We start from the raw sequence: 20,338 nt of genomic DNA, 5'->3' as shown, positions 1-20,338 counted from the left end.
TGTGATTATTCTTAAAACAGATCTACAGACTCTACTAATCTAGAGGGTTGTCCATAATAAAATGGTATGTGGGGGAAAAAGTTACAGAAAAAATCTTTTTCAATTACTGGGGAAAAAAGGCAAAAGGCCAACTCTGAGTGAATGTACACATATGTGTGTGTGTGTGCTTATGTGCTTTTGTCTGTGTTTGTGCATGGACGTAGGAGCAGAGACCCAAGCTTTTAACATTAGTTATGTCAGAGAGTCAGGAATAGAGAGGAGTTGGGAGCTTATTAATATTTACTTCGAATTAACTGAGCATCATTTTCTAGTTAAAACAAGGAGATACGACATCTACAATTAAAATCATCAATGAAGAAAACCCACAGAGTATCTGACTCTTTCAGGATCCTGTAGCCCGCCAGACTCCTCTGTAAGTAAGGTAAGATTACTGGAGTGGGCTGCCATTTCCTTCTCCAGGGCATGTTCTCGACTCAGGGATTGAACTGGAGTCTCCTGCACTGGCAGGTGGATTCTTTACCACTGAGCCCAGGGGAAAGATGACCTAGATTCAAGTCCTGGCTTTGCATGTCCTAGCTTCAGTTCCTTAATCCCTCTGCCCTCAATATGCTCACTGGCAAAAGGGGACCAAAGTGATGCCTACATCAGAATGGCACCCACATCAGAGATGAGCATTAAGTGAGATGACCAGGCAAGCGTTTTGCACGACGACATCTGGCATATTCTAGGCCACATACAGTAATTTAATAAACATTGTTGTCATGGAAAAAATTGTCCCTAAGTCACTAAAGACCAATCTTCAAAGTCTAGGTAAGCTCACCTCCTCCAGCAAAGAAAAAACCCAAGCCCCCTTGTCACTCTCTGCTTTGCTTCAACCTTCCCTAGAGCTGTGCATATAGTGACTTTTGTGTGCAGCCTGCACTACGGGTGGGCAGTGTTCTTTATGACTTCCTCCAGCTCTGGAACGGGTCACACTGTCCTGCTACCCAGTGACAGCCTCTGGGCAGGGAAGTGCCTGGGATCTCCTGGGAAAAGATGTCCTACAAACAAAAAATAGCTACAATAATTATAAAACTTCAGCCATCCTCAGTAACTGGCCCTTCTGTAAATGCTCACAGTGCATACATGGATTTGGTCCTGACCCTGGGCCCGCTGAGGAGAAAGGAGCCAAAGCTAATTAGAATGATGAACGACCCCAGCCTTGTCCAGCGTGTGCTGAGTCAACTCTCTACGCTTGGATGACTGGCTCCACACGCACCTCCCTGCAAGGGGTGTGACAGTTCGAAGAGGCCAGGCCCTGTTCTTTCTGTTTGGAGCATCTCTCCTGGACAATGATAGGAGCACTTCTTCACAGGCTTTGCTCAGAACAAGCTTGCTTTTTATTCTGATAAACACCCAATAAAATCCAACAGAAAGAATCAGTCTTGCCTTCTCTTTCCCTGGATAATACTTGTGCGTGGTAAGAAAATGCTCCAGAAATCTAAACCCAGGGGCTCACCTTTCACTCTGCTATTTGTCAAGGAGCAGAATTCAAGGGAAGGCCAATCACTGCTCTTAACCAAGGGAATGTCGCTGCCATAAAAACTCTTTCCTGGTACCCATATGGATCCTGTGACAGGTTGAATTGTGTTTTCCCCCCAAATTCACATGTTAAAGTCCTAACTCCCAGTAATCAGATCAGAATGTGACTGGATTTGGGGAGGTAAGTCTTTAAATCAATGGGTGTGTGTACGTGTGTGTGCTCAGTTGCTCAGTTGTGTCCAACTCTTTGGGATCGCATGGACTGTAGCCTGCCAGGTTCCTCTGTCCATGGAATTTCCCAGGCAAGAATACTGGGGCAGGTTGCCATTTCCTCCTCCAGGGGATCTTCCCTACTCAGGGATTGAACCCACATCTCCTATGTCTCCTGCATTGGAAAGTAGATTCGTTACTACTGAGCCATCCAGGAAGCCATAGTTAAGGTTAAATCAGGTCACAACAGTGGACCCTGTTCCAATATGATTGGTGTCCTTACAAGAAGAAGGCATTAGGACATAGACACACAGAGCGATGACCAGGTGGGGACGCAAAAAGAAGTCAAGCCAAGGAGACAGGCCTCAGGAGAAGCCCACCCTGTTAACACCTTTGCCTCTTTCTTGTAGTCAGACTGGAGAAAGGCAGGGCACACACATGCTTGTGGCTGACAGGGGATCGCCTGAACGGATAAATGCCAGTGGTCAGAGGGCGGTATCCAAGTGTGCTCTGCAAACTCCATGTATGGAACTGTCCTAGGAAATGCAGAGAAACATGCTTTTAATCCCTAGTGCACGGAGACATAAAAATTACTAGAAAGGGCAGGCGTTTGAAAGTACAGCTGGATTCGAATCCAGACCCAGCACTCCCCACCTGAGTGATGTAAGCCCTCTGGCCTCAGGTCCCCATCGCCACCTCACAGAGTTGATGAATAAATCCAAGAATAAACCCAAGACTGTGGGTAAAGTACAGAGCATATCCAGCCATTCTGCCAGCAAAGAATTACTGAAAAGGTGCTGTTTTCTAGGTCAGGTGTTAAGCAGGGAACAAGAAACAAGGGCCCCGCCCTCACCAACATTATAGTTGACTAAGGAAAACAAACATTTTACAAAGAATCGTCCTTCTGACTTTGCCCTCCCACACTGCATTCCTTTCACGTTCACAATATTGGGGCTCGAAGTATTTCGTCAATAACTGAATAACTTAAATGTTAAATACTCCAAAACAATCCAATGTCCCTCATTTTTGGTTTTTATTAACAGTTGGCATCAACACTATCAAAAGGCATTTGAAGTAGCACAGTTATACATTTGTGTGATGGTTAATACAAAGAGGATTATACAGACCCTCACAGGAGAGGCGTTGTTGGATATTTCATCAGTCCATCCTGCTGACGTCATCTGAACAGTGTATACATTCCCGAGAGCGGGGATCTTGCTTAAGTGGCCCCCTTATTCAGTCCCTACCAGGACACCAGTGATACCACTTTATGCTGATGCGCTGAGTGGTAAGGGCAGTGATGTCACCATGAGAAAGGCCACAATAGCAGAGCTGTTTTTGCCGTGTGTTGCCCACCCACCTCCCTGTGCTATAATCGGGGACCACTGTCTTCCAGAATTTCATCACTGCTCGGACCATGTGGCAGACACAGAAAGGGAACAGCATGGCTTTTCTGTCCCTTTGTAATAATGGCTCTTTGCATTTGTATAGCACATTTACCGTATTCAGTGCATTTTCTTGTCTATTGGCTGGTCTTATCCTAATGAAACAAAACCCCATGTGTTTTGTAATTGTCTGTGCCGTAGAGACAGCTTACGAATCAGTCAGTGAAATTGTGCTGGAGGAGGCCCGATGCCCCAAATCTCTTAAAGAATAACAAATCCCACAGAAGTTGCGAATGGAGCCAGCATGATAATGCAGCAATACAGCTATTCCGTGGGGAGCAGATGCATCTGGAGCATGGGAATCAATTCAGCACAAGCCGGGGAGCCCAGAGGAGTTCTCTTCTGAGTCTCAGGGCTCTCCCTGTGGGCCCTGCCTGGGCGGAGGCTGGTACCCGGTTCTAACTGTAGGGAGAGACAGAGACTGGACAGCAACCACAGGGAATCAGAGACCATTAGGATTTGGTAACACTGGCACATTTTGTGGCCCAGAAACGTGACCCAGAAATGTTTATTGCTTTTTCAGCAGTTTGGAAAGGGCAAGAATGAGTATCTGGAAGGGTGAACATTTCGGGGGCTGAAAACCAGAATTTTCACTTATTGCATTTTGCAAAAGGCAGCAGCTAGAAGCAAAGCTCACACGGAGAAATGCCTGTTACTTGCAAGGCATCTCCCACTGGGTTGAGCATCTCCCAGGAAGCAGGAAGTTAGGCCCTCACTCCTTTAGTCCACCTGGGCACCTGCTGGTAAATTATTGCTTTTACTCTGGTACCATTTAGAAAATTACGGCTCTCTAAATCATACTCTGGGGGACCAAGCAAGAGAAAATGCCTCCTCACCTGCATTGCTGAAGCCTGGTCTACCCTTCAACTCAGTGATCTGCAGCCTTGCTACACATTAGAATCACCTAGGGAGCTTTTTCAACACCCCCTCCACCCCTGCCAATGCCCAGGCTGCATTCCAGAACACTGAAACAGAAACGCTGGGGGTGGGATCCAGGAACAGTACTTTTTAAGCTCCCCAGGTGATTCCAGCGTGCAGCCAAGGTTGAGAACCAGCCCACTAATCATCAGGTTGGCCAATAAGTTCATTTGGGTTTCCTAGCCAATATAATGGAAAAACCTGAACAAACTTTTTGGCCAACCCAAAACATCCATTCTTGTGCTCAGTGGGATGCTCTGACAAGACAAAGCCTGTCACACCTGCCACAGACCTTCCTTTGGTCTCCTTCACTTGCCTTAATCCCGTGCTCAGCAGTGATAATTCTACTGCATACATTAAGAAAATAATAATCCAAGCCATTGTGTGGTTGCTGGGCTCATGCTCACTAATCCATTTAGCTAATTAACATGAATCAGACACCATGCTAGGCAACGCAGCAGACACAAAAATTAGGAGGACATGATCCCTGCCTTCAAGAATCAACCGTGGAAGACAAGGTGTATGAGTGACTGTAATGTGAGGCATTGTGAGATCAGAGGTTTCAGACTCAGGCAGGAAATCAGAGAAAAATTGAGCTGGACTGATGTCTTCACAAGCAACACATCTCACAGATACACACACGCACAAACACTCATCAGCACATAACACAGGACTCCATACGCAGCAGGTCTAAATGAATTCCTTGAATGAATGAAGAAATTCAGATTGCTCTCACTGGCGCTCATCAAGGCCAATACCCAGGACTCCCTGGCTCCTTTCTCTACCCCCACCATGTCCAGGCTCCTCTAGGTACCACCAGACGTCACCTCAACCTCTAATGCTGAGTCTCTCTGCCCCCGTCCCCAGTCCCCACCTCACACTGCCCTTGGAATTCCAGGGTGCCGGACACTGGCTGGGTGCCCTGCACTGGCCACTCTGCTGACTGAATTTCTCCCAGAGACCAAGGCAGCTATCCTCCAGCATCCATTCCCCCTGCTCTCTGAAATAAAATCCCTGATCTGGAGCTAAGCATATAGCCCGCCCCCAACCTGCCCCCCGCTAAGCATATAGCCCGCCCCCAACCTGTTAGAAAAGACCGGATACGGCCATTTGCCTGCGAACTGGCTGGTGAATTCAGTGGAAGTGATGTGCACAGCTTCCAGGTCATGCCCTTCTCTGAAGCGGCCCTTTTCCTGTTACCCACCCACACTGCTGCTTGAAATGACATCATGGTGTGATGCCCTCGTGAACCACATGGACAAGACAATGCCCTAGTGATGGCAGAGCTCCGAAGGCGGGAGGAGCCTGGGTCCCCAGACACCTCTGTGAAGCACGGTCCTCTCCCATCCCACCCTCAGCCCAGACGAGCTCCTCTCAGACAGAGCGGGCTCCCTTGTATCTTTTACTCACAGTCAGACCTGTAAACTGCTTACCTGCCTCCATCACATCCTAAAGTACCTGGAGTTTCTTTGTATATTAAACAAAGGAGAAGGTGTGGCAGAAAACCAAATGACCTCTATCAGTACGGTCAATGACTTGTGACTTCTCATAGCAGAACTACTGAGAATCCATAAGTCTGCTTGGGTCAGCCTTCGAGAATCTGCTTTGCGGATGAATTAAAGAAGTTGACTAACCTCTTTTTTCTGGTCTACGTGGCCCATGGAGACTACAGGGGAACTAAGTGATGGTCATTCTTGGTGAGTGACTCATAGAGACTGATTCCTGGGGTCAACAGAAGCTCTGTAAAAGGTGAGCAAGGTTACCAGCTCCCATAGACCAAGACAGCAAAATGCAAAGGGAGTGGAACCATGGGCTCTGGAACCAGACCCGTGAGCTAGCTGACCTTGCCATCAATCTACCATATTTCTGAAGGGAAGGGATAAGATATCACTTTACCTGTTAGAATGACTAGCATCAAAAAAGATGAGATAGCAAATGTTAGAGGATGTGGAGAAAAGGGAACCCTTGTGCACTGTTGGTGGGATTGTCAACTGGCGCATCTACAATGAAAAACAGTCTGGAGGTTTCTCAAGAAGTTAAAAATGCAGCTATCACATAAGTGAGCTCCAGCAATTCTACTTCTGGGTATGTATCCAAAAGGAAATAAAAACACTATGTTAAAGAGATACCTGCACCCCCATGTTCAGCATTTTTAACAATAGCCAAGACATGGAAACAACCAGAATGTCCACTGACAGATGAACAGATAAAGCACTTGCAGTATATATGTTTATATGTCTAGTCGCTCAGTCATGTCTGACTCTTTGCAACCCCATGGACTCTAGCCCACCAGGCTCCTCTGTCCATGCGGATTTTCCAGGCAAGAATATTGGAAAGGGTTGCCATGCCCTCCTCCAGGATATATGTTTATAATGGAATATTCAGTTCAATTCAGTTCAGTCACTCAGTCGTGTCTGATTCTTTGTGACCCCATGGACTGCCGCACACCAGGCCTCCCTGTCCATCACTAAGTCCCAGAGTTTACCCAAACGTCTGTCCATTGAGTTGGTCATGCCATCCAGCCATCTCATCCTCTGTCATCCCCTTCTCCTTCTGCCCTCAATCTTTCCCAGCATCAGAGTCTTTTCAAATGAGTCAGCTCTTCGCATAAGGTGGCCAAAGTATTGGAGTTTCAGCTTCAACATCAGTCCTTCCAGTGAACACCCAGGACTGATCTCCTTTAGGATGCACTGGGTGGATCTCCTTGCAGTCCAAGAGACTCTCAAGAGTCTATTCCAACAACACATTTATTCAACCACAAAAAGAAGGAAATTCTGCCACTTGTGACAACATGATGGAACTTGAGGGCACTGTGCTAAGTGAAATAAGTCAAACAGAGAAAGATAAATACTGTATGATCTCATTTTCATGTGTAATCGAAAAACAAACAGTAAGAACAACAACAAAAAACTAATAAAAAGAGATCAGATTTTTGATTATCAGAAGAACGAGAGTGACTTTGATAAAAGTGATCAAAAAAGTATAAACTTCCAGTTTATAAGATAATTAAGTAGTAGGGATGTGATCGGAGAAGGCAATGGCACCCCACTCCAGTACTCTTGCCTGGAAAATCCCATGGATGGAGGAGCCTGGTAGGCTGCAGTCCATGGGGTCGCTAAGAGTCGGACACGACTGAGTGACTTCACTTTCACTTTTCACTTTCGTGCATTGGAGAAGGAAATGGCAACCCACTCCAGTGTTCTTGCCTGGAGAATCCCAGGGATGGGGGAGCCTGATGGACTGCCGTCTATGGGGTCGCACAGAGTTGGACACGACTGAAGCGACTTAGCAGCAGCAGCAGCAAGGACGTGATGGCATTTATGGCACCAATTGGGCTTCCCTGGTGGCACAGACAGTAAAAAAATCTGCCTGCAATGCGAGAGATTCAGTTCCACCCCTGAGTTGGTAAGATTCCCTGGAGGAGGGAATAGCTACCTACTCCAGTATTGGAGAATTCCATGGACAGAGGAGCCTGGTGAGCTACACTCCATAAGGTTACAACGAGGTCAACATGATTGACTGACTAACACTTTTCACTGTCATGGTACCAATTAATGGCCTCCCTGGATCCACGCTCATTGCCTTGGAACTCTGTAGTCCCTTCCACTGTGACCCTGGGCTTGGACATGTGACTTGCTTTAGCCAATAATAAGACACTAGAAGATTTGATGCAGGCTTCCCAGGTGGCTCAGAGGTAAATAATCCACCTGCCAATGCAGGAGACACAGGAGACATGGGTTTGATTCCTGGGGTCAGGAAGATCCCTTGGAAAAGGAAATGGCAACCTGCTCCAGTGTTCTTGCCTGGAAAATCCCATGGGCAGAGGAGCCTAGCAGACTGCAGTCCATGCAGTCAAAAGAGTTGAACACAACTGAGCACAGGATTTGATGAAAACCAAAGCTTGAAAAAATGCTTGTGTGTTTCCACTTCTCTTGCTTCTCTATGACACCACAAGAATAAGTCTGGAATAGTCTCTGGAAAATGAGATGGGCCACCCCAGCTGAGGGCATCCTAGATTAGCTACCAGCCTGCTGACTGCAGGCAGATATATGAATGAGGCCCAGCCAAGACCAGAAGAACACCTTCTTCTCCCCACAAGCCCAGCCAAGATCAGTGGAACTACCAGATCACTCAAGGACTTACAAAAAAGATAAATCATGGTTGACGTGAGCAGCTATCATCGTGGCAATGGAGACCTAATAAGGACAGGGCCAACCAGCTCCTCCAGATTAGAGTGAGAAGACAGGGCCCATGTGGGAAGCCTGGTGTGCTGCGGTCCATGAGGTTGCAAAGAGGCAGACACAACTTAGCAACTGAACAACAAGAGTGTGTAAGGCAGCTGTCGTGAAGTCCTTGGTTTCTCCAGCTGCGGGCTTGGGAGTGGAGTGAAATGAGGACAGAGCTCTTCCTCCAGCTTCTGGTTCAGCAACCCTGTGACAGCACCATTATCTACACAGTGAGTAAAATGTTCCCCCTTTCCCTTTGACTAACAAGGAGTCTGCCACAGAAGGCATCTGAAAATAAATTATACATGAGACACAGTTTCTGAACTAGTTGCAAGTTCTGTTCCAGGATATTTTTACTTTTCTTCAAACATTCCCTCCAGGGGTGAACAATCCCACCAAGAAATTAAATAGAATTAGAAAAGAGCCTTAAAGAGATCCGCTTGGCCCCATCACGGTGAGCTAAGCATATGATAGGGTCCCTGAGGCCCTCTGGAGCTTTGGTATTTGTATCTTCCCTTTAAAATAGCTGAGCAGTATTGCTGTAGTGGTGGTCCTTAAGGAGTGTGTTTCAAAGAGAACTGACAATTCCTCCTTCAGTGTGGAGACTGAAACTGTGGACTGTGTCCAAACAGACTTGCCTTCAAATCCCAGTTCTACCAACTATGACCTAAAACACTCCAGGAAACATGTACTGAAACTCTCTGAGCCTGATTTTCTCACCTGTTAACTGGGGCTGTTAATCGTGGCTACTTCATAGAACTGTTGTGAGGATTAAGAGAGTCAATCCTTTTAAAGGCACACAGTAGTCATTCAAGAAAGGTAAGCAGTATTGTCACGCCTTGGACATTCCCCAAGCCACAGAGAATTCTCATCTGGAAAACGTCTGAGCCAAGGATGGTCTCTCCAAGGCATTCCACTCATCTGCCTCTGAGTTTCTGCATCCCTTTTCTCAGTAGTATGTCTCTCCATGAAAATACACCATTCCCTCCAGAGCCCTGCAGGAAGAAATACATTAACAGCTAAAAAGACTGGAAATCAAGCGAATCCCTTGTGGCAGGGAGTGCCAGTGATTACAGAAAAGGCATCACCTTTGCCCTTCTTCCACATAGTTAATGAATGACAAATTTTGTGCTCCAAAGTGACATGAGTCTTTCTCCAAGTTCTGGTATATAAACGCATTTAGTAGCCTCCTCTTAGGTCAAAGAAATTGGGACAGAGTTTGAAAGTGTCTATTTATAAATTTGTAGAGTCAGCAAATGGCTGATCTCTGCCACAGAATGAAATCTCTTAAAAAATAAAAAGATTCCCCCCCACCACCTTATAAAAATGGGAGATGCTTATAGTAGTATCAGCTAGCTATTGTCATAATAATGCTGCATAACAAATCACTCCAAAATTCAGTGGCTTAAAACAACATTTATATTTGTTCATGCGTCTAGAGGTTGACTGGGTGTCACGTCACCTAGTTGGTTTGGCTCTGGGCTACAGGTAGGCTCAGGGCTGTATCTCATGTCTCCCATGCTCCTTGCACCAGTGGGCTGGCCTTGGTGATGTCAGAAGTGCAAGAAAGGAAGAAGAAATGTCCAGTTACTCTTAATGTCTCAGTACACACTCACAAGTCCTCTCTCATTCCAGTGAACACATCCTGTCACATGGCTGAACCCCACATCAGCAGGGAGGGGAAATCTACTCTGCTTCCAGCAGGAAGAACTGCAAAATCATCTGCAAAGGATGCAGGCAGGGCCAGCTTCAGAACGTGCCACCCATGCAGATGCACCTGGGCCCTACCCTCAGGAGGGCCCCACCTTTGGCTGAACGCTCTGCTGTCAGCTGTGTAAGATTACTAATAAATTTTTGTCATGGATCCCTAAATTTTCATTTTTCCTGGGCCCTGCCAATTATAGAGCCAGACTTGAATATGGGGGAGGATAAAGAATTTGGAACAATAATGGAATCTTCCTACTTAACAAACTGACTTTGGACTACAGAAGTGTCATATTAATTTCCCAACTCCTCCAAGATCCTGCATTCAGCACCACGTGGAAGAATTTCTGCAGTGAACCCAGGTTCACACCATTCGGCTTCAGGTCACACCATGATGCCCTCCCTAAGACAGAGGTGTGGTTCTGACAAGCATGGAACAGGGAGGGGCCCAAGTGGTCATCAGTTGTTACACTTGGGGCCTTACCACCACTTGTTCTTTCCAGAATTAAACTTGGAGCACCTGGCCCCCTGCACCAGACTGGTTATACTTCCCCAGTGAACTGAACCGGAGAAGGCAATGGCACCCCACTCCAGTACTCTTGCCTGGAAAATCCCATGGACAGAGGAGCCTGGTAGGCTCCAGTCCATGGGGTCGCTAAGAGTTGGGCATGACTGAGCGACTTCACTTTCACTTTTCACTTTTCACTTTCATGCATTGGAGAAGGAAATGGCAACCCACTCCAGTATTCTTGCCTGGAATCCCAGGGACAGAGGAGCCTAGTGGGCTGCCGTCTATGGGGTCGCACAGAGTCAGACACGACTGAAGTGACTTAGCAGCAGCAGTAGCAGCAGTGAACTCAACACCCCCACCTACTCCCAACCCCCCCGCCCCACTTATCCTCTTTTTTCACATCCCACTGTGACTGCTCAATGGAAAGAGTAAAATTATCCATCTGTGAGAGCTTTTCACATCCACCACAGTCAGAAAACCTGCAGAGAGACTAGACACAGTCTTGGGGAAATCAGGGGTGTGAAACGGAGAATCAAAGGTTTGTCAAACCAAAGGGACATCCCAAAGCCTCTCAGGCAGGTTCAGTCTAACTCAAAACCATCCCAGACATCAGGCTAACTTCATCTGAGGGAGGTGAACATCTCTTAGTCCCTGAGATGAACAACCCCAAGGTTAGATGACAGCTGCTTATGAACGAAGTTTCTCTTCATTCTATGCCACTCTCAGGCTCTCATTTAAGTTCATTTCCTCTAACCAGTCCCTGAACTTGGAGATGCAACAGGAGGCCCCTAGTCAATCTCCCCCACACGAGAACCCTTCCTGAGAAGAGCCGTCTAACCAACCTCTGCTCTCCATACTCCACCCGGCTCTCTACACTTGACAGTGACCCTCAGAGGGACTGCACGCCTGGTGGGGAGGGCAAGTGGCTCTTGGCACGAGAAGATGAATCATAAGCACAAATTGACACAAGAATCCTGCAGTTCAGACAATTACCCAAAGAACACAGTTTCTGATAATTATAGAGCTAAAAATGGATCCACTCTGAAAATTCCTTCCTTTCTCCCGAGAAAGCTGAGGAGGTGGTTTAACAACAATCAACTGCTGAGATACATCACAGTCCGGGGTACTTAAGAGACGAGTTCCAAGAAATTTCTTGGAAGGTACAGTTCCCAGAAGGTGGTGGTGCTAAAGAAACCCATTCACCCTCCCCACCTCCCCCAGCACGTCCTCACAGCTGGGGAATCTGAACTTGGAAGCCCATTCAGAAAGGGAGGGAGGAGGCAGGCCTTCTTGCCCCGTGACTCCGCTTAAATGGCAAGTGACCCTCACCCCTACAAAATGTGAGGGGCTGTGGCCAGTCCCGGGTTACTTCAGCACCGTGGGTATGCTTGGGGATGTTATAAGAAGTTTTAGGCAGCAGCTAAGGGTCAGGATAATAAGAGTAACATTTAGTATGTGCTGAGTATTTATGAGCTAGACGCACATGTATCATCTCATTTAATTCTCACAACTCCATGAGGAGGGTGATGAACTTATCACCCCCACTTCAGAGTCACACTGGGGGTGACACAGAGAATCCGGGCACAGGCGGGAAGTATCAGAAGCCTGCACACTTTGCCACCGCCCTACATCATGTGCCCAGTGCCTGTCCAGAACAGGTAGAGAGAATTTATTTGTAAGGTTAAATATAGACTACAAAGAGGGGAGAGGACAGAAACACAGAGGAAAGGAAGGGGATAGAACTTGGAGCTTAGAGACCTTCTGTGTCAATAATGAATACAGTAAAGAGTTAAATTCGATTTTAAAATACAAACCTGATGTAAGTAGCAAATGTGGTAAGATTTAAGTTTTGTGCTCTGTCATGGACACTGCTGAAACGAAGAAATGAAAAGACTATTACAGGATCTAAACAAGCTTCAGAGCTTTTGCACAGCAAAGGAAACCAGCAACAAAATGAAAAGACGACCTATGGAATGGGAGGAAATATGGGCAAATGATATGAACTACAAGGGATTAATGTCCAGAATATACAAACAGCTCACACTACGCAGTAGCAAAAAAAAAAAAAAGTTTAAAAATGGGCAGAAGACCGAAATAGGCATTCTTCCAAAGAAGACATACAGATAGCCAACAGGAACATGAAAAAGTGTTCAACATCGCTAATTATTAGAGAAATGCAATCAAAGACACAATGAGATATCACCTTGCATCTGTCAGGTTAACCATCATCAAAAACAGAACTTTCCTACCCTGTTTGGTGGGAATGTAAATTGGTATAGTCACTATGGAGAACAGTAAGGAAGTTCCTTAAAAAACTAAAAATAGAGTTACCATATGATCCAGCAATCCCACCCCTGGGCATATCTCTGGAAAAAACCATACTTTGAAAAGATACATGCACCCCAATGCTCTCTGCAGCACTATTTACAATGACCGAGACATGGAAGCAACCTAAACGCCCACTGACAGAGGAAAGGATATACAAAGAAGGGGTGTGTGTGTGTGTGTGTGTGTGTATACATACCATGGAATATTACTCAGCCATAAAAAAGGATGAAATAATGTTATTTGCAGCACATGGATGGACCTAGAGATTATCATACTAAGTGAAGTAACTCAGAGAGATAAAGACAAATATCATATGATATAATTTATACGTGGAATCTAAAAAAATGATACAAATGAACTTTCTAAGTCTCAGAAAACAGATTCAGAAAACAAATTTATGGTTACCAAAGGGGAAAGGGGGAAGGAATAAATTAGGAGCTTGGGATTAACATATATATGCTACAGTATTTAAAATAGATAACCAACAAGGGCCTACTATATAGCACAGGGAACTCTACTCAATATTCCGTAATAATCTAAATGGGAAAATAGCTTGAAAAAGAATAGATACGTGTATATTCAGTATATTCAGTTATATATATATAACTGAATCACTCTGTTGTATACCGGAAACTAATACATTATAAATCAACTGTTTACTGAGCATGCCTGCTCAGTTGTGCCTGACTGTTTGTGACACTATGGACTGTAGCCCACCAGGCTCCTCTGTCCATGGGATTTCCCAGGCAAGAATACTGGAGTAGATTGCCATTTCCTCCTCCAGGGAATCTTTCCAACTCAAGGTCTGAACCCACGTCTCCTGCATCTTCTGCACTGGCAGGTGGATTCTTTACCACTGAGCTACCTGGGAAGCCCCCCAAATCAATTACATGCCAATATAAACTATTTTTAAATACAATTTCTCTAAAAGAAGCCACAATGAGTTATCACCGCATACCTGTTAGAAAAGTTATCATTAAAAAGTCTATAAGTAATAAATGCTGGAGATGGTAAAAGGAAGAAAAGGGAATCTTCCTACACTGTTGGTGGGAATATGTAAATTGGTGCAGCCACAATGGACAACAGTATGGAGGTTCCTTAAAAAACTAAAAATAGAGCTATCATGTGATCCAGCAACCCAACTCCTAGGAAAAATGAAAACTCGAATTCAAAATGATACAGGTACCCTAATGTTCACAGCACTATTTATAATAGCCAAGACATGGAGGCAACCTAAGTGCCTAATGATAAACAACTGGCTTAGGAAGATATGGTATATATATATGTATACAATGGAATATTAATTGGTCATAAAAAATGAAATATTGCCACTTGCAGCAACATGGATAGACCTAGAAAATATTATACTTTAGTTGAGTAAGTCAGACAGAGAAAGAAAAATACTGTATGATATGGCTTCTACATAGAATCTAAAAAATAAGACAAATGAACCTATATACAAAACAGAAACAGATTCACAAACATGGAAAACAAATGTATGGTTTCCCAAGGAGAGAGGAAGGAGGGGAAGGACAAATTAGGTGCATGGGATTAACAGATACAAACAACCAAGCATGAAATAGGTGAGTAACGGTTGGCTGTAGAGCACAGGGCCGGAAGATAGGACCTTGGCAGAGGCAGCCACAGGCTACTGCATGCTGTCTGGCTAGAGTCAACGGTCAAGCAACACAAAAAAGTGAGCAAGGCTCAAATGTGACTGATTGAGGTTACTGCTCTGCCAGAGAATTCAGGATGGTACATTTTAAAAGGGTGGGGGGTGGGCGGGGACTTGGAGTTGAAAGACCGTGGGTATCAGCCTTAAAAAATAAACTGGAGACTATGGAAGTGACAGCTGGAGAGGATTATTGGTGTCTAAGACATTCTCTGTGAAAATAATCTACAAATTCATGAATCACCCTTAAAACCAAATGCATGCACGTGTGCTCAGTCGTGTCCAATTCTTTGGACCCTTTGGACTGTAGTCAGCCAGCCTCCTCTGTCCATGGGATTTTTTAGGCAAGAGTACTGGAGTGGGTTGCCATTTCCTCCTCCAGGGGATCTTCCAAAGCCAAGGATCAAATCCATATCTCCTGTGTCTCCTGCATTGGCAGGTGGATTCTTTACCCACTGAGCCATCGGGGAAGCCCCTTAACACCAAATGTCATATGTTATTTTCTTAATCATTCTTTATTCCTTGGATCACTAGTATTTTCATTATCTGAGCTTACTTCCCTGCTCTGTCATAGCAGATGCAGAACCCTGACATACTGAGTTTCTTGAAAAACAGTAAAGGACAAGTAATTAGCTAGAAAAATAACTGACTTCTTGATTAAGCTCTCTCTCCCAATGAAAGGCATCATTATTGAAATATAGGGAAAAAAATCAAAAGCTTGCAAAATTGTTTCCCTTCCATCAATGTTGGCATGGCATTTGATTTCTCTCCTATTCACATAAAGCTCAAAAACTCCTTTTGGGTGGACGGGTGGCTTTCCTACAGCCTGTAGCCCATCCACTCTGAATAGAGATCAGGGATGTCCCTTGGCTCAAGGTAATGGACACTTAGTTTTACATGCAAGTTGCTATTCTCCACACTTTGCTACAAAAAGTACATGCTTTCCTTACTGGAGAGTGGCAGACTGATCTCTCTGTCACAGGGGTCTCCCAGCTACATCATAGAGCCCTGCTAAATACTAAGCTTAAGCTGTACATGCATACATGAATATGCGTGCACACGTGTGCTTTCTGAATGCGCTGAGGGCAGCTGTGACCTACTGACCATTCATTCAGAGAAACTCTCTGAATGTCTGGCTCCCCCTTTAATAATATCTCCCATCCCACCCCTCCAACACTCCTGATGATGCTGTCAATCAAACTGCAAAGCTGAGTGGCAGGTTGAAACCTCAAATGAAACCCAACAACCAGTTAAAAACTTGGCTGAGCCAGGCGGGAGCATTTCTGAGCCCAGCATCAGACAGGAACAAAGGCTGTGAAGCAGTTATCAGCTGTAAAGGCCATCCATCATCAAGCAAAGATAAAGAACCTCAAAATCCAACCAGAGGGCACTTGCAAATATCCAGTGCTGTCCTGACACTTTGATTGATGGCCACCCCTTTTAATTAGTGCCTCTTGTCTCTGGAGGTTTCCAAAGAACTCACTTGCTCCCACCTCCTTCTCCCCCACCATCATTTGCCTTCGTGGGGAGACAGGGACCGAAGCAGGCGTTCAGCCTCACCAGTCCCTTTCACTGTGTGACCACCCGTGACCATGTGATCATCCACGCTTTGGCATGGGGCACTTGCACTGACCTTTCGCAGAAGGAAGCATATTCGCTCAATGTTCCTCAGCCGTTCCCTCTATCAGGAGGCACAAGAAAGAAAAGAGAGGGGAGGTTAGGTCTTCTGCTGGAAAAACACGAGAAACCCCTCATTCAGCCCCTAGTGGAGGAGGCAGAGTCCACTACAGACCCTTCCCAGCCGTGACCTTCAAGCTCCGACCTTTTGCTAAGAAGAATTTCAGCTCATATAACTCAAGAGCAAAAAAAAAACAAAAACACACAAATAAACCAATTAAAAATGGGCAGAGGATCTGAACAGTTTTCCAAAGACATACAGATGGCCACCAGGCACATGAAAAGGTGCTCAATCTCACTAATCACCAGGAAAATCCAAATTAAAACCAAAATGAGATATCACCTCACATCCGTTAGAATGACTAGCATCAAAAAGACAAGTGATACCAAGTGCTGGTGAGGCTGTGAGGAAAAAAATGAACCCTCCTACACTGTTGGTGGGAGTGTAAATTGGTACAGTCACTATGGAAAACAGTATGGAGGTTCCTCAAAAAATTAAAAATAGAAGTACCACATGATCCAGCATTCCACTTCTGGATATATCCAAAGGAAACAAAATTACTATACTGAAGAAATATCTGCACCATTATGTTCATAACAGCTTTTTTAGAGTAGCCAAGACATAGAAATAACCTAAGTGTCCATTGACAGATGAATGGATAAATCAGTTGTATATACATAAACAATGGGATATTATTCGGCCATAAAAAGGAAACCTTGCCATTTGTGACAACATAGACAGACCTCAAGGGCACTATGCTAAATAAAACATCAGAGAAAGACAAATACTGTGTGGTCTCATTTATTTGTGTAATCCAAAAACAAAACAATAAGAACAAGACAAACTCACAGAAAGAGAGATCAGATTTGCAGTTACCAGAGGTAGAGAGGGAATTTGACGGTGATCACAAGTTAAAATCTTCCAGTTATAAGGCAAATAATGGGATGTAATGTATAACATAACACGTATAGCTAAGATGCTATGTGGCATATTTGAAAGTTGCTAAGTGAATAAATCCCCAAAATTTCATCACAAGGAAAATATTTTTCTTTCACGTCTATACGACATGATAGATGCTAACCATTTATTTTGCAATGTTAACCAATTATTTTGCAACATTTGCAAGTCAAGTCATTATGCCATACACCTGAAACTAAATATACTGCTATTGCCCATTATATCTTAATAAAACTGAAAGAAATAAGAGTTTCAAGCTTTTCTCTACTGATCTTGTCACAATTATTTGCTCTTAACCCAACTTCCCCAGCAAACAGCATGGGGTTCAGCTTTCTTTTCAGCCCAGCACAGGTTTCTTTATTTCTTTTTCCTACAACCTCCATGTCCCTGTAAGACAATCAAACTAAAGAATAGGGACCACGTGCTCATGAATGTCCTGAAGCCTGGAGTCAGACCCCCTGGAGGGCTTCCCATTCAAGTCTCCAAGAGCATATGTGCCTGATTAGTGAATAAGATGGGGAAGCTCTCTGCCCTTGACTTTATTTTTCTAAAGTGACTGTATTTAGAGGAAGCAATCTTCCCACTCATTAGACACCAGCAGTGCCCCCGGGCTAAGAATTTTCAAGATGGCCGTCTCTAGAGTTTGGCTCACTGCCATGGAAAAATGCCCCAGGGGTGGGCAGGTGATGATGCTAGGCTCACACACTGAACGTTGCCTCCCCTTTCCTGCAGTGACTTTCGCGATCTCTGAAACCACCCTGAACACAGCTGTGGCATCTCCTGGTGCTTCATTACCAAGGCAATTTGGTTGCGGTAGACATGATGATAATGAGGCTCCTCCTGGATCTCGAGAAGACAGGTGGCTGGGCCACTTCAATTTCTCTAATTAAATCACAAATATAGCAATTCCTGTGCATCCTTTAAGCCCAGAGGAAAGAGCCCACATCAGGACAAATTAGCGTCCACAGGGCTAGGAAGACAGACCACATCCTCCTCAACATACATGTGTGCTTGCTCGTGTACAAGCAAATGCACACACACACAGCTGGGCATCGAGGCTGCCTAAATGGAGAACATGTGAAAAGACGTGAGATCCCAAGGATGAAAGGGGTGGGTAGTTCAGGACACACGCGAGCTCTTTCTCCAGCAAGCCAGATCCTCTGAAGGACAACATTTCTCCTTACTTTACAGTGATATTAAATGTCCCGCTGATAAAAGGAAAGGGAAAGGGTTACCATGAGAAACTCAGAGTAGAAACAAAGCATTCCTCCTCTTCTCACTGGCTGGAAGCGGGGACTGGTGGTCAACCAAAGGGTCCCACAGTATTTAGAGCTTAAATCTAAAGAACCAGTGGACCTCATGTGTGTTCATTTAGAAATACTCCACACCAATCAGCAGCTGTTTGCACAAATTTGTCCAGGACTACAGTTAGCAACCAGTGAAGCAGCTTTGTCAAGCCACCTGAGCCTGAGATGCTGCTGCAGAGGCTCTATGGGGGCCCAGAGAGCTTAAGGATGAGTTAAATTAGGCATCCAAAGTTTAAGTTCCTGCCAGGGAGTAACATCATAAAATCCAGGGGGAATGTGCCTAATACTCTTGCATTAGGGCTTTAAAAAGTATCAGACAGGAGTCCTTTACAAAGCTAAGGGCTTTAGTTTGTCTATAAGATGTCTGGTCTTTGAGACCCAGACTCCTTAATTAATTCATTGACTGATTAGATGTGTGGCTTTATTTTTTTAAACTTTTATTGGAGTATAGTTGATTTACAATGCTATGTCAGCTTCAGGTGTACAATAAAGGGAATCAGTTACATACATACATATATCCAGTCTTTTTAAGATTCTTTTCCCACATTACTACAAATATTGAGTCCCCTGTGCTATACAGTAGGTCCTAATAGTTATCTTTTATATATGAACGTGAAAGTCGCTCAGTCGTGTCCGACTCTTTGTGACCCCATGGACTATATAGTCCATGGAATTCTCTAGGCCAGAATATTGGAATGGGTAGCCTTTCCCTTTTCCAGGGGATCTTCCCAACCCAGGAATCGAACTGGGGTCTCCTGCATTGCAGGTGGATTCTTTACCAACTGAGCTATCAGGGAAGCCTATTTTATACACAGTAGTGTATTTATGTTGATCCCAACCTCCTAATTTATCCCCCCTCTTTCCCACCCCTGGTAAGCATAAATTTGTTTTCTATATCTGTGAACAAGTGTGGCTTTCATCATAGGAATAAAAAGTTGAGGTTCAGCTTCTCTGCTATGCAACCTCACCCTTTAACAGTCATTCATTCTTTCAGCAACAAAGTTATTAAGCACCTACTGTGTGCAGGTTCTGTCCTTGCACTGACCTTGTGCAGAAGCTTCCCATTGGACATACACTGGTCCTAATTTTCTTTGTTCTGCCCGAACTAAGAAAACTGTCAAGGTAAGATGGAAACGGGCATCACGAACCTGTCTCCTGGTTTCATCAACCCTCTTGCACCTTGGTGTTGAATTCACATGATTGGATTTGAGGGGCAGGACACAAGGAACTCTGGGTATTCTAAGTGAGCCACTTTCTCATTTGAGCCCAAGCCACCAGAAGGAAGCAAAACAGGCTCTTGACTCCCTGACATTCCAAACAGAAGCACCCTCTCAGCCTAGAGCAGCTCTGTGCACCTGGTCGATATTGACGGGCCAGGTGTGCGATGCTGGTGCCAACCACAAAAACATCCAGAGTGAAAGGAGGCCCGAGGTGCAACCCTTTCAGGTCTGGAGGAGCCAAGTTACCCCTGGGGGGTGGTGAGGCTGGCAGATGGAAACAAAATGAATTTTAAATAATGACAAGTTTCACAAGACAGGTCAGTTTTAAAGTAGATCTTAGGGATTCTTCCAACTTGCCACAAAACTCTGCTTCACACGGTTGACTTAGAAAGGGTAGGCTCTGTTTCACAGAATCAAGGGATTATAAAAACAGGTGTTTAAAGAATCAGATCTATCTCTTTTTCTACAACATAGAGTAAGTGGTAAGAACACAAGCAGACCTGGGTTCCAATTCTGACTTCACTGCGCATGAACTTTGAGTCCTTGGATAAGAGTCTAAATTGGGCAAATGAGGCCTGTCTCACAGAGTTATGAGAATTTTAGGTTTTATATGTGTGTGTGTGTGTGTGTGTGTGTCTATA

At 44.8% G+C, this 20,338-nt stretch overlaps 1 protein-coding gene across 2 annotated transcripts in view; it reads right to left on the bottom strand.

Moving 5' to 3' along the window:
• The window catches only part of CNIH3 (cornichon family AMPA receptor auxiliary protein 3), a 131,135-nt gene that overhangs the window by 50,221 nt on the left and 60,576 nt on the right, over positions 1–20,338 (bottom strand). The window contains exon 3 of one of the 2 annotated variants that reach the window (XM_019976977.2): positions 16,169–16,216. The exons of the other annotated variant lie outside the window; for it this stretch is intronic. Coding sequence (XP_019832536.1) covers positions 16,169–16,216 — 48 coding nt within the window. The remainder of the gene's footprint in view (positions 1–16,168; positions 16,217–20,338) is intronic. 2 annotated transcript variants of the gene reach the window in all.

Source organism: Bos indicus, chromosome 16 (genome assembly GCF_029378745.1).
Source record: "Bos indicus isolate NIAB-ARS_2022 breed Sahiwal x Tharparkar chromosome 16, NIAB-ARS_B.indTharparkar_mat_pri_1.0, whole genome shotgun sequence".
In the NCBI taxonomy this organism is placed as follows: domain Eukaryota; kingdom Metazoa; phylum Chordata; class Mammalia; order Artiodactyla; family Bovidae; genus Bos; species Bos indicus.
Note: the sequence above shows the minus strand (reverse complement) of the source record. Positions and strands in the feature narration are given on the sequence as shown.